We start from the raw sequence: 15653 nt of genomic DNA on the forward strand, positions 1-15653 counted from the left end.
TCCCTACGACCATGTGACGCTGCTGCCATAAAAAATTCAAGGGGAACTTTGGCTCTCTAAAGTGCTGCAAGACGAAAGCCTTTCCTGGCGCACTGTTTGGCATTGACTGCGAAACTGTTTATGCTGTACTAGTGTCTTATTTGACAACACACTCTGACTACACATTACTACACACTTTGACTGCCGGCTTTGGCAGCTTCATTAGCACGACTCCCTCCCTGCTTCGATGAGTTCGGTTGCATCCATGGCTCTGTTCGCAGTAGTGACTAGTGAGGTATGCAGTGTGGTCACCCACGGACGCTTTACGCCCCCTGTCGAAGCGAAGGACAACTATTTTTTATTAGTTGTCGTCTGCTCCAAAAGGGGGCGTCAGGCATCTGTGGGTGACCTCATTACTTCGAATCCGCCCACTCTTGACGTCATAACCATTTCGACCAAGCGAGAAGCGAGACGCCTCTGCTGACAACCTTCTGTCGACAACGATGAGGCATTAAAGGCTTTCGCCTTAAAATCAGTTAAGCGACCTGTTTGTACGTAACAGTCAGTGAATAGATGAGAAGAACTGGCCGTTGTCGCGAGAGCGAGAGGTCGGCAGCACTGTTAATGTTCGCCCAGAGCAGGTAGGGATCATCACTTACGTCGCATTAGCCACAGTTTAAATCATAACTAACCATTGAAGCTAGTTCGAATTCATTTACCTGGTGTTAACGAACCACAGGAGTTATTAGCAAGAAAGAAGCACACGTTCGCTCCTCCTCAGAATAGCATTGAAAGCAGAGGAGAGAACGCACTTCCTGAAGTTGATGGTGACCTCAAAGCCCTGGTTGTAGATCAGCGTCCACGTTCCCCTGTTCCCGCTCTCGTCCGTCGCCAGGTCCGGGAACTCGAGGAACACCCGCACCTTGCTGGAGCCCGTTCCTGTCGCGCACACAGAGGAGGAGGGAATGAAAACGTGCACTCACAAGACACTGACCGGAGGTTACGCCGGGAAGAGATAATTGCAAAAAAAGAAGAATTATTCCCTTTCTACCGTGGATGGCCAAATACAAGTATCGAGACAACCGCAGCGGTGGCCTAGTAGTTTGAGCCTTCACCTTGCATGCGGGCGGTGCGAGGTTCGATCCCCAATACCGCCGGGTACCGACAGGTGATACAATGGGTAGAAGATTTCCTCTGCCTGGCACTCGGCTTTTATCGGATGAAATGCTTGGGAAATGTATCTTTGAACCCAACCTTGATGAAAGAAAAAATCTTGTGACATGGCGCTGTTTAGCCACAGATGCTCTTGATCCATAAAAAATCATCATCATAAAGTATTGAGGCTGACGTGGGATAGTTGAGTAACGCATCGCGGGCTAGTTGGTTCGTCAAAATGCAGAACAGCGCAAGCTACACAGGGGCAGGTATCTCGTCTACTTTCTTGTCCCTGTGTAGCTCGAGCTGTCCTGCCTTGGATAGTTGAGACAAAGTTGTGAAGAAACACAGCAGAAAATTTGGACGCAGCCTCAAGAAACCTTGCGCGGTGTGCAGCATTTTTTGAGTACGCGGTATGCGGTGGTCCTTCCGAATGGCTTAATGCAATGTTTTGCCATCGTTTTATTGTTACTGCAGTGACTTCACCGGCAAAGAACATTTTGAAGATTGTTCTTCGGCGACATGTGATTGTTAGGGCAGGGAACTACGTAAACCAGCACAAAATCGTCAGCAGTCCGATTTTAAAAGCTTCGGAAACAACGCTCACACTGTCATTGACAGAGATTAAAAGTAACAGTCTATTAAACCCGCACACCTGATGCAACTGGGAGTCCGCCGGAACAGTAAGTGTCGAAACTGACAAAACGTTACGAGAGAGGGAGCAACTCAATAATTAATAAACAAGGAAGAGCAATCCGTGTAAGTTTTTCATGGAGTTTCGAGCCTGAAAGTGAAATTCATTCGTCGTGGCCTAGTGGTTTGAGCGCCCGCCTCGGCTGCGGGAGGTGGGTGGTTCGAAACCCACCGCCGGGCACCCACCGGTACAAAAGGGTACAAGCGTCCCCCGGCTTGGCGCTCGGCTTTCTTTAGGGGGTGTACGTTTGGGACAAGTCATAAAAGCCCACATTTGACGGGAATTTTGCGGCGCAGGCTGACCTTCCCACGCGGTGCACCCCTGAAGAGCCGAGCGCTAGGCCGGGGGACCGCCTGTTCCCATTGGATTGACCGGCTGGGTGGACCGGCGGCCGGGGAATCGAACCCCCGACTTCCCGTAGCCGAGGCGAGCACTCAAGCAAACGTACACCCCTAAAGAAAGCCGAGCGCCAGGCCGGGGGACGCTTGTACCCTTTTGTACCGGTGGGTGCCCGGCGGTGGGTTTCGAACCACCCACCTCCCGCAGCCGAGACGGGCGCTCAAACCACTCAGGAGGGAGGGTTGCTGAATGTAATGAAATAATCACAAGGGACAGGGACCGCATTTCTCCATATCAGCGGAGGAAAATGCTCGACGTGTTGTCGGGTCTGCAGATCACTTTTCTTTTTAGTTTAAAACTATGGTCTAAACATACATACATCGGTCAATAGTGAAATAGTAACTGAAAATTAATTTGCGTTGCCAAATACATGAGTTGAAATTCCTCGCAGTCATCATCAGCAGTATGACTACACCCACTGCAGGACAAAGGCTTCTCCCATATATCTCTGCCATTAAACTTGTCCTTCGCCAGCGGCAGCCCCCCTATCCCCGCATACTTTTTAATATCATCTGCCCAGTTAACTTCCTGCCGTTCTCTGCTACACTTGTCGAAGTAACTAGCTTTTAGGCAGCAATAATGCCATCGTCTACAATTTGGTTTGTTTCTCGTACGAACAGAATTCGACAAAATGCGAATAAAATGGTGCCGCTTAGCATTCCTTAAGCCGGTTTAGTGCTGCTTGAGCATTATGATTTGCGTTTCAGAAGGCTCTCAGTCGTCGTCTCCAGCTCTTTATTTGTTTTTTTTTTCAAGTGAATTCGCTTAATTCGCAGTTCTTTTAGTTTCGCATTGAATGTAGTAAGTGCAACTGTCGCAAAGCCCGGTTACGTATACTTTCCGTCAAAAGTGCCGAGGCGTAGGTTCACGCAGTATAAACACTTTCGTCGCTTGTACGTGAGAAGTCTTTTAATTAAACAGGTTTTGTGTCATTAGGATCGCATTTTTTTTTCAAAAGACAGGACGGGCACACCACTCCAAGGTCAGCAACGCCACATTCAGTCGACAATGAAAAACTTTAGAGTGTTGTAATCATGAAGACAAGATCCAGCAATAATGAAAAAGAACCCCGAACGCGCGCGAGTGAATTTGCAAATTGCTGCAAAATTTACTCAAGGATTATGTCACGCAGGCAACTAACTCGTGGAACTACTTCCCCGCCAGAATTGCCATCCCAGGTAGTTCCTGTAATATTAATCCTAATCCCCTAGCGGAGTTGGACAAGCCAGTTTCGTTGTAGGCTGACTGTCATTTCTGGCTGATTACGAATCTAGCTTGTTTTGCTTTGTTCTGGCAAATCATTTATTTGGTTTCACGACAGATGGCAGCATGAATACTAAATTACTGTTTCTTTAACAGTTTTGAAAAAATTAATATGTTTGGTGGGGGTTGAATCCTGGAATGATAAAAGAGTACGTTGTGAATGAATGATGCAGCACTGAAATTTAAAAAAATTGGGGTGGTAAATGAGCTGCTCCATAAGCGGCGAACAACGCCAAGAAGAAAGTTATCTCTAGCATGTCTCAGAAGAACGACTGACAAGCTTTGTTTTATCTGCACAGCCACTCCGACCCCTGTCGATCTATCGCGAAGAAAAAGGGGATGCTATGGTGGGAAAGCGCCTTCGTCTTTGTGTCGTTGAGTGGCCAAGTTTTCACGAAAATAAGGACATGTAGACTTAAACAGTATCCTCACGTTGGTGAGATTTGTTAACAATCCTGCGGGCAATGACATTTATTTCACGCAGTTCTATGTTGCTGAGAGAGTAAACCCAGTCTTGGAGTTGTTTTAAGTTTTATTCTGGAGTGCTTCGTGCCATCGCATCTCTAACGGCTGCTGTTTACACGCAGTTTGTCGTTAATCAAAGTGACTTTCCTTCCTTGATGCCTTTCATTTGAAACACTTTCCCAAAAAACCTTACGCTTCCTAATCGTGTTTCGCTAGTAATTAATTGGCACGGATGTTTCGGTAGTAATCATTCTTCATCTTTCGCTGCTTCTTTTTCGTAATCTCGAAAGCGCAAAAATGGCCGCCCGTGATTTACCAGGCTTACCAGGTGATGAAATCTGCAGGCCGACGTGAAGCTGATTTAAAGATTGAAGAAAAAAAAGAAACGTCACTTAGACTATGCGGCATATTGCAGTGTCCGTCCCCGCCTACGTCTGATACATCAGACCGCAAAGTTCGGTCGTTTCAAGAAACTCTGTAATGCGCCCGCCGCTTCGCACCTCACGTCGACTTTTTACCTCTTTAAGTTTGCCGCGCATATACGGCTCCACAAACTCATTTAAAAAATATATTTTACATAGCTCCATTACAATGTGGTATGACCTACCCGACTTCGTAGTTATTGAAATAGAACCCAATAAATTCAGGCAGGTATTAACAGTACATTTCTAGGGCTGAGTTATTTGGTCGTGTTTTTGAATGTGTGCATGTGTGTTTCTTATCTATCTCCAAGTTGTTCTTGAGCTGCTGTGTCTTTCGTATGTTAATACTTGTGATAATGTTGATAATTTTAATGTTGACCGTGAACCCTGCACTCTGTATTTCTTGTTGATGTTGCCGACCACTGTATTATGTAACGACTGCTCCCCACCCCCTTATGTAATGCCCTAAGCCAAGGGCCCTTAAGGGTAAATAAATGATGATGATGATGATGATGATGTTTACTATAACAAATAACTAGTTGTTACTTCCTATGGCTTCAGCGCACGTTTAAGGTCGTCCACACGCGCCTTTCGTTTTTCTGTTTCTGGGAACGAGGCATGCCAGTGGGCCAGACATTTTTCTATGACAGTTTGCAGTGTACGAAGTACTGCCACATCCTAAGCCGACTTATTCTGGCCCAAAAGGCACTGTTTAAGCAATTCACGAGTGCTACACCACTTGAGCCAGGACCGAGATTTACTCTAGGACGGGGACTTGCATTTGGTGTGGATAGCCCCACTTCATTAAGATATAAATTTAATATATGAGATACGCACGGTTGAAGGAAGGAACTAACATGTTTTATAGGCTTCACTTGCGTCTCTTTAATTCCGAGAGAGTTGTTGTGGCCGCAACACCAAATAGCACATACCCACACTGGGGGATGGTACAGTGACGATGACGATGATGGCGCATACACACGGCGGGTGCCAGGGTACCAATACACTCACGTACAAGAAGTGGAATAGTTGGATAATTTTGTGATTTAGACTAGAAGTTGTAGAAAAAAAATACGGAAAACAAAAAAAAACATTGAATTCTCATTCTAGAAGAGGAATCTACCTGATGCAATTATATAGCTGCTGTTTAGGTTTTTATCACGTCTTTCTTTTAGGTTTCGCTTTCTGCATGAAGGAAATGAAGCTGCTATTGTAAAAAAGCTTTTAGACTGTTACTACTGTCAGAGGCCCAGCACTAACAATATTATTATTAAAAGCATTGGCTATTGCCTTGCCTGATAACTCAGTGCCACTGGGTGTTATCGGTCGCATTCTCATTTTAACACCATAAGGTCGTTTATCTCACGAAGGTCAGCTTCTTCTCATAGTGCATTTGTCCCTCGAAAAAGGGAGCTTAATAAATTACCAAAACTGCCTTCACGCGCTTTTGCACTCTTTGTCTAAAAGATTACGTTAGGCTTTAAATTTAGGAAGTGTCTCTCGATCCTTAGCTTGAATAAATTTGCTAAACATTGTATTTTTGTCTTGTGTATTTTGGCTGTCAGATCGGAGCTTATCCATCGTTTTATGGATTTTTTGGTTTTGTTTCATACCTACAAAAGGAAAACTGTCTTCATATATTGGCGCCCCCGAAATCATATTCTTTTCTTGTGCTTTTATTAATCTTACATTGATAAAAATTACAATATTATAAAAAGACCTCCCCTACGCTCCTTGCTTTCGGTGAGTGTTGGCTTTCGTCATTTATGTCATAACGAGCAGCTTCTTCCAACCCCATTGTCTTCACAAGCATTTTGTTACTGTATAAACGCTACCCCTTGATGGTTTTAAAATCATGTCCGTAAATGAAGAAAAAATATCAGCTTTAAGAAGCTGTATTAAAATTGAAAGTTAATTTTTTTTTCTTGGGTCTTAAGCTTTCAGAGTAAAACAGGCAGACATCGCTTATCTCAGCTGCAAATACTGCTGCCGTAGTAATTCTCTTCCATGTTATATTCGCAACAAAATTACCGAATAACGTCAAACATATCCGCCGCCACATTAGTTAGAATATTAATCCCAAACCCATTTGACAAGCCCATTCGCCCTCAACAGGGCACCCAGGGTAACTTTTGAGTAATTATTGCTCAACATGCTAACAATGGTTGGTTTGCGCCCTTAAGACTAGTCTAATCACGGCCCAGAAATGGACGTTTCTGAGCACCAGCTGTACTGGGCCCAACTTATCCAAGAGAATGGGAGCGGCAGGAATTCTACGCCTGTCTACAAAGCATAGTAGATTCCCCTCACCCTGCTCTCGTCGCTTGTCGCCCAGAGATGCCCACCATATCTGAACTGTAGTTTATAACTGCGATAGATGCTAATGCTTAAGCGTCTTAACGTCACTTAGGCGTACCCGAAATTATGTTGGCCGCTTTCGAGCTGCCTTGGGCACTACTCGTTTCGCTAAATATTTGTCGCGATTCCCTTTGGGCATCCCGTTTTGCACGTCACGATTCTTTAAGACGATTCTAGTGTCTTATCGGGGCGCCTAGCTGTTTGCAAATAGTACCGACATTTCCGTTGATCGCCCCCATCAAAAACAGAACATCTTTTCTCCATTCTAATAATTGTTGACAATATTGTCACGGGCGGCGACGACACTGCGGTAGGCGTCAAGATGAAGAAAGGCAGCCAAAAAAAGGGCGGTGTGTGGCCTGCAACTCATGCACTCGAAACTAGTGGCCATGAGGCTGACCGCGCTCTCTTGACGGCTGCAATCATCCTGAAGAACGGACGGCATCACCGTCAATGCTCATGAGTGATGTAGCAGTCCACTTACGCCAGCTAGGACAAATACTTTGGAAGGAGTGATACAAGACACGCTGTATATCCTGAGCGTTGCTGCACGTTTGATTTGGACTATGTGGCGCACCAAGTACAAACAAGTTCCTCACTCTTTTAGTGCGCTAGAACTTAGTGGCGGGCGACAATAGTCACCGTTCTGTAACATTTCTGTGTGTCGGGCGACAATAATCGCCGTTCTGTATCACTGTGTATCGGGCGACATCAGTCGCCGCACTGTAACTTTGTACAACCCAGGGGCGGTTGTCCCTTTTCAGACAACGGTCCAATAAATTCTCTTCGAAAGCCATTCTCCGCATTTAGCCGTTGTGTGTGTGTTTGTCTGAAGCCTGTCCACTGTGTCAGGCGGCAGCTCAGTTAGGCCTAGTCATGACAGGCTGCTCGGGAAGAGCAATATGGATCGCAACCCAAGTTCCACCCATGGCAGCACCTGCCACAGAAGGGCAGTGGCGCATCGCTTGACCCCTGCACTACAGTGCCAGGAGTGGTAGGAAGACTCCCAGAGATCTATGAATGTAGAGAATGACCAATTCCGCATGTATGGGCATTAACCCGTTATCGCTATCCGAACAACTGTTATCCATGAGCACTGGATCTGAGCAACGGAACCGAAGTGAAAACAAAAGTGCTGGAGCAACTAATTCGCATTTGGCCTCACTAGGCACAAATCGACCATTTTTTATTTCCTTTACTTGTACTGGAAATCGCTCCATGGAAGCGCAAGCATCAAGGAAAGTGGTTTTGTACGCTGGTAGCGACTTATATGTTTACTTTGAGTCATGGAAATATTTATTTAGATTCATTACGAGGAGTTGGAGACAACTCCTACGCCACAACAAGCATACGTCGTGGAATTCTCAAATGTTATATGGGTCACAAATTGTTGTTGCATGCTTTGACGTTCTGTTCCAATACGTACACCCTTTGTCAGGAGCATAGAAGCCAAGGGGTTAACCTCTCGGCCATGCTGCGCAGGTCGCTGTGTATCGTCAGCATTTCGAACCTTTCGGAAGCGACAGGTGCCCGCGTTCTCACCACTTCAGAACAAAACCCTCTGGGCAGCTTACTCTTGGCAAAGCCTGTATTCGGTAGGTGTTAGCAACAGACCGAAATTGATGTGAAGGCTGGCAAACCAGAAAACTGCCTTGGAGAGTTACACAAATCGGCAGCCGTTGTACGAATCCTGTGCAATGTATACGCTTTAGCCAATCTCAACACAAGCCGGGCCTTTTGTTCGCCAAGCCTATCTCTCCCACGTTTCTCAGTCTGTTGGAGCATTTTGGTCGCTACCTCGACAGCGTTGCGTCCATCATCCGCCTTTCTCTTTAGTGGCCGAGCCATCTTCTGCAAAATTCTTAAACTCACTATAAACTCGAGCAGCTTAATCTTGTATCACATTTTTCAGCAGTCTTTATCTACAGGTGAACTTCCGTTTGATTGGAAAATAGGCAAAGTCACCCCAGTGTTCAAATCCGGAGACAGAAGTAACATCAGTAACTACCGACCTATATCTTTAACCAGTATTGCATGTAAGCTTCTAGAACATATCATTGCTTCAAATGTTGCGCAGCACCTTGAACAAAACCGCTTTTTTTTTCCCTCATCAGCACGGTTTCAGAAAAGGACTGTCGTGCGATACACAACTCATGGAATTTACGCACGAAATTCTGACTAACATGAATAATAACCAACAGACTGATTGCATTTTCATCGACTTTTCTAAGGCATTTGATCGGGTAGCACATTGTAGTTTAATTGCCAAATTCTCTGCTTTAAATATCGACTCATTAACGCTATCATGGATTAGAAATTTCCTCTCATTTCGCAAACAATTTACCAGTATAAATAATTGTTCATCCTCTCTCTCTGAAGTATCGTCCGGTGTTCCCCAGGGCAGTGTCCTGGGCCCGTTACTATTTTTAATATATATTAACGATCTGCCAACCGACATTACCTCTAACATCCGTTTGTTTGCTGACGACTGTATTATTTACCGCAGAATTTCTAATCCATCCGATCATATCGCTTTACAGAAAGATCTAGACCATATAACAAACTGGTGTTCCATGTGGCTAATGCCGGTCAACACTGATAAGTGTAAATTAATGACTTTCAGCCGTAAACTTTCAAACTCTTCTTTCACCTACTCTCTCAGCAGTAATCATGTGACAACAGCGTCCTCATATAAATATCTCGGCATTCACCTAAATCAAAACCTTTCCTGGTCGACACACATTAATAAAATTACAGCTAAGGCTTCACGAACCCTTGGATACTTAAAGCGTAATCTTCATGGTGCACCATCTGATACTCGAAAACTAGCCTACCAGACGTTTGTCCGCCCACAACTAGAATTTGCATCACCCATCTGGTCACCTCACCAAGCGTATCTAACACGTAATCTCGAATCTATACAGAACCGTGCTGCACGCTTCATCGCTCGCGATTATAACCGCCATTCCAGCGTCACTAACATCAAGTTATCGCTATCACTTGAGTCTTTAGAATCACGTCGTACCGTAGCTCTTCTTTGTTTATTTCATAAAATGATTTTCAGTCTTCACAGTCACACATTACCTTTGTCACGGCCATGTCGCACATCTCATCGCCTCCATAATCATAGCAGCTTTACGCGTATTTTTGGTCATACAAAAGCATTCAACATGTCTGCTCTCCCACGTGCCATAAACTATTGGAACAGCCTTCCTGACGATGCTACTAATACCAGAAATCCTGCTACGTTTCGTGATAAAATAACCGCAATCCTCGCCTAGTGTCTCAGTTCTCTGTATTCTTGCGAAAAATGTTTTATTGCTGCTTAGTGTGAACTAACTTGTGCAGTTTTTAGCCTCACTGTCAATTCGTGTTCCATTTCCATGTTGCCACATTTTGAAACTTGTAATTATTGTGTGTTGTATTACTTTATTTGTATTCTACTGAGTGCCTCCTGCTAACTATTGTATAACGTTTTTCTTCTGTCGTTTGTTTTGTTCTTTTGTGTTTTTTTTTGCGCTGTTCTCTAACTTCTATGTACTGCCCCACTCACACAATGCTCCAATGTAAAGGAGCCTGTGAGTAACTTGAATAAATAAAACGAGATACAGCGGCCTCGATACGCAATACGCGGCACGGAGTAACGTGTTTAGTAAGGCGGAGGTAGCAAGCCGCCGTCGCCGCTCCTTAGCACTCAGTGAGAGGAGGCAGTTACCGCCGCTGTCCTTTATTCGTACCTCCTCCTCATATTGCTCGGCAGCCGCTTAACGCCATTCGAAATCTCCGTCTGTCGTGAGCCTTTTCTTTCACCTATCACTCGGCTACTGAGCCGGAGTACCCGGGTTCGAATTTGACCGCGGCGGCCGCGTTTCGATGGCGGCGTAAGGCCAAAGCCGCCCGTGTGCTGTGCGATGCCAGATACCCAGATGTTCGAAATTATTCGGGAACCTCGGACTACGGCACCTCTTCCTTTTTTTCCTAATTCACTCCGACCTTACTCCATTTCCTAAGGGCGCGTTGGTGGTGTACATCGAGATATGTGAGTTACTGCGCTTATAATTCCTCAAAACAAACTTCATCTTCTATCCTTAAGCGGCAAAATTCTGCATATTTTGCAAATTGAGGTGGTTAACGTCGCCAAGAGGCGATACATGGGCTACGAGGGATACCTCATTGAGGAGGGCACTATGGATTAATACGTGTGCTGACATCGCACAGCACACGGGAGTCTGCATTTCACCTCAATCCAAACGCGGCGGGCGGCATACCGCGTTTGGGCGTGTGTATGTGTGTGTGTGCGCGCGTGTGCGCGCGCCTGCGTGCGTGCGTGTGTGTGCGCGCAGGATCGTACGAAGGAAGACGAGCGACGGTGATAGACGGGTGATAGTGGCCGTACTGGTCCACTATCACCACCGCGCTGCGGTCGCATTTCGATGGCGGCGAAATGCGAAGACGCCCGTGGGCTGTTCGATGTCAGCGTACGGTAAAGAATCCCAGATGGTCAAAATTAATCTGTACCTCTAAACTACGGCGCCTATTTGTCTCTTCTCTTCTTTCACTTCCTTTTTGATCGCTTCCCCACGCGCAGGTGAGGTGTTCCTCCAGAAGCCGGTCACTGCGTCCTTTGCTCCTCAAAACCACTTTTTTTTACTGTTCGGGAATGACCCCATCCTATGCAAGCGATGTAAAACACGCAAACTGGTGTACATTTTTTATAAAACGTGCCTCTCAACGATATAACTTATGTCTAAGTTCCGTAGGCTCTACTAGGTGCAAGCGTTGCCGTTGCAGCACAATCATGGGAGAAATTTCGCCCGGAAAGAAAAAAAATTGGAGAACGCTTAAGCTTCGCCTCTAAGAGCGGAACGCGACAGTGTCTTGCAACGCTGACCAACGAGCCCTGGTGACAAGAGCCCGGGCCGCCGCGGAGGCCACAGGGGTCCCGGACTAGGGATCCCTCCTAGTGATTGTGAGGGCCGGGCCCTTCAGGCACGGTCCAAGCAATACCTCTGTATATAGTATAAATAAATGTTTTACACCACCACCACCAGGGAGTCCACAGAACACCATCGCCCGTTTGGCGCGACGCCTTGCTCGTCGGTAAATTGGTTTTTGAGGAAAGGAAACGGCGCAGAATCTGTCTCGCATATCTTGGTGGACACCTGAACCGCGCCGTAACGGGAAGATAAGAAGATGGGAGTGAACGAAGACACCGTGTTCGCCTCACGCGCCTTTGTTCACTGCAAACCATCTATGCGGCGTGGCGGAGTGGTTAGCGTGCTGGTCTCGCACTCTGGAGACCCTGGTTCGATTCCCCAAGTCGACCAATTTCCTGCTCGGCTTCGTTTATTAATGATTTTGGGATTTTTCGCTCACGGCCAACGCTCCGACGCCGACGACGACACCGGCTTTTCTGCGACGACACGGGGCCCTTAACGCGGTCGCGTTAAAATTTCAAGGCATGTGCACCCTATCCGACTTTTGTTGGCATGTACTTCTTCGTGGTGCAGCACCAACCTGTACCCTCAAGCGTAGGCAGCAGTGCTACTGCATCTCGTCTACATCACAAAACGGCCCGTACTGCTCGTAACTGCTGCCTTAGTGTCTCTTTTTTGAGGTCACCAACATTTTGCGAAGTAGGAGATATTCGGTGCCGCTGCGCGAGGGATCAGAGCAGCGACGCACATCTAATCTATATTTTTCCTTTCTGTTTTCTCCCTCTGCTGCTCGCATGCCCTTGGTTTTAGATAAGTTTGTACGACCTGCTTTCCACCGCGGCCATATCATAAAGTTTCAATGGATACCGAGCCATTGCGGCATAGCGGGAAACGAGCGTGCTGACGCCGAGGCTCGGATGGCACATAGTGATGGTGCTTTCATTGAGATAGCCTTTTCTAGATCAGACATTGGAGCCTTGTTGGCGCATTTAATGCAAGCGGCAATGCAGTCCCACTGGCACGATTCGAGTCATCAACAGGACCGCGTCTGTAACCTTGACGCTGGCTCACGATTACATTTGCCATCTATGGTGGTGCGACGTCATGGGACTTTACTCCACCGGCTACGGCTTGGCGTTGCCTACACCAAACACTATCTTCACAAGATCGGCATCGAAAGTAACCCAAATTGCGCACAGTGCCACACTCCAGAGACTATTGGACACCTTCTTTGCGAGTGCCCGAACTATACTACTGAAAGAAGAACATTGGAGGCGACCGTGAAACAACTGGACTCTCGCCCTCTCTCTGAGGAAACTCTTCTGGGCGCCAGGACGAGACGTTCTGATTGGTGGCGTGCGACAAAGGCCCTGCTCAACTTTTTGTGTGAAACAGGCCTGGATACTCGTCTGTGACCACCTGTGCACAACCTACATGGTTAATGACATGTGTCGGTGTTTGTGTTGCAGACACCAGTTTTATGAGTTTTATGTGCGTCTACTAACCGCGATGCGAGTGCCAGCCAGTGTGGTGTGTGTGTGTGTAGACATCACCCGAGAAACTCATTGTATTATGCCATCATCAACCTTCATTCGCACTTTCCTTTTCCTCCTCTTCCCTTTCCCCTGTGTGGAGTAGCAGGCCAGGGCCATGTTACCACCGGCCGACCTCTCCTCCTTTCCCTCATTAAAATTCCTTTCTCTCTCTTCTCCCTCTGCTGCTCTCCAATTTCCCGCCCCCTTTCTGCACGTGGCAGAGACAGCGGACACAGTCTGATGCCGGACAGGAGGTCTCCGTTTTTTCCTATCCCTTTTTAGATAGCCGCTTACTGCTTCTACTAGCGTCAGCCGACACGATGGCTCGCCAGAGGAAAGAGCGCAGTCGAGAGGAACTCGCTCAATGGAAGGCCTTCCTCATGTCCGCGAAACTGCGGCTCAGTGACAGTGGTGTTTAGCAGGGCGGAGTAAAGCACGCGATGCGACAGGAAGCCGTCTGACGACAGCAGATGCCAGCTATCGCAGTGGGGAAACACACTTTGAGAAAGAAAGAATATGGCGGGAAAGGGAGCGACTGGGCGTGCTGGGTCACCGTGCTCTCAGGCGGTCGTGTTGCCTTGAAAGAAGGGAGCGCTAGTTTTTTTTTCCTTCTGCTTTCGAGAGTAACGCTAACATGGTTTGTAGTAGCAGTGGGTAACTTTAATTTCCGACAGATACAGGATTGTCTTTAGCCCATCCGCCTCAACGGCGGGCTGGCGTAGCAGCGTCTCGTACTATTATTAATTTCGTTAGCGCCGAAGAGTAATCTACATGTTCACTCGTGTATATTACTTCTTAGAGCCTCTAGAAACTCACCTGCATATCAAATGAATTAAAAAAAACGGGGTGCCGTCTAAGGTGGATCTATGTAATCCCTCACACACGAGAACAGATATTCTGGAGGGACGAGAGAATATGCGTCACATGACTTTGCCACCCGATGACGTCATTCTTGACCCAATTATGCTTTGGCTTCCCTCTTTCCCGTCTTGTTGGCGATACAATAAATTACGTGACTTTAATACGCGATGGCATCATTCCATGCAGACGAAAACCACGAAGGCCGGGTCGGTCCAGGCTATAACCGCTGACTCTATAAGGATGAAATGCTATCTTCTAGATCAAAGCTTATCGAACAGTTTTTCATATCTTTCCAATGGAATTGTAGCCACTTTGGGTAAGAGCGTTCCAGAAACTTAACCATTGCGCCCGGACGGCCACACACTCCTGCATCGGCCTCTGCTTACCAGGGGTCCAGTTGTCGCAGTGGATGTTCCTGTCGCCCGTGCGGGGCCCCTCGGTGAAAGTCCACCATCCCCGGGTCTCCTCGTAGGTGCAGTTGGCCGGGGTGTCGGCGGCGGCTAGGCCAAAGCCGCACACGATGAGAGCCAAGCAGACGGACCGCATTTTTCGTCGTCTGCTACGGACCACTGACACGCGTGTCGCCGCTGCCGTCTGCTTTTCCGCAGTCGGCTGGCACTTATCTGCCGGCGTTCTTATCACGACGGAGCCGCCGCCGGGCGTCACAAGGGGTGCAGCTGGCTAGAACGCAGCCTCGCTGATAGGCGGGGATTCGATTACAATTGCCTGCACATGTGACTTGAAAAACACTCGAAAGGGGAAGCATTCGCGAGAACACAGAGAATTTCTCAACGTCAAGTGGCCGGTGGTGGATCGGTTACCGCCTCCAGTGATTTTTTTTTTTTTTTGGGGGGGGGGGGAAGGGTGGGATGGGGGGGGGGGGCGGGGCGGACGAAACTGTCATGCGCTTAGCCGATATGAGCACGATAGTTTTCGTACAAATGCCTGAAATATGTGCGGACAACTCTACAAAGCTGCACGAGAACTAATCGGAAAAAGGTTTACAGCGAAACTGGTGCCACCTGCGTTTTCTGTGATAAGTGTATACGAGGCAACCTTTGAGTTTCCCAAACAAATTCACTCTTACCAAGTGAACCTGGTACATTTATGTGCGCACAACGTTTGCATTATAATGATTTGCAAAACACAGTATCCTCGCGAACCTTGGAATATTGCCTATGCAAGATTTGAGCATTTCCGATTGACAACGTTTGCTTCGGAACGAGTACTGCGAGACACGGATTCGGAGCGCTATGAATTCTAAACTTCTGTTTCTAAAATCATCTTTTAGATGAATTCGATCCTGAAGCACAACTCTTGTCCTTTAGAATTAATGCTGCAGCACATACGCGGAAAAAATTACGAATGGTTGCGGGAAAACGCAATTTGTGAGACATTTCGCGCCGCGTAGGCGAGAGTGGGCGTCTCGGAGTCACCTGTCGGCTTTCGAGTACATGTCATTCTCATCATTATCAGCCTGACTACGCCCACTGCAAGGGCAAAAGCCTCTGCCATGTCTCTCCAGATAATCCTGCCCTTTGTCAACGGCGAGTACATGTGGCGTAACATGAACAGAGAAAGTTGT

At 47.1% G+C, this 15653-nt stretch overlaps 1 protein-coding gene across 1 annotated transcript in view; it reads right to left on the reverse strand.

Moving 5' to 3' along the window:
* The window catches only part of LOC149326747 (dipeptidyl peptidase 1-like), a 31806-nt gene extending 17120 nt beyond the window's left edge, over positions 1-14686 (reverse strand). The window contains exons 1-2 of the mRNA XM_089562906.1: positions 14455-14686; positions 792-918 (exon numbers count right to left, since the gene is read on the reverse strand). Coding sequence (XP_089419032.1) covers positions 792-918; positions 14455-14614 — 287 coding nt within the window. The 5' untranslated portion in view covers positions 14615-14686. The remainder of the gene's footprint in view (positions 1-791; positions 919-14454) is intronic.
* Between the last annotated feature and the right edge of the window lie 967 nt (positions 14687-15653).

Source organism: Amblyomma mixtum, chromosome 10 (assembly GCF_055824585.1).
Source record: "Amblyomma mixtum isolate Tamu chromosome 10, ASM5582458v1, whole genome shotgun sequence".
Taxonomy (NCBI): domain Eukaryota; kingdom Metazoa; phylum Arthropoda; class Arachnida; order Ixodida; family Ixodidae; genus Amblyomma; species Amblyomma mixtum.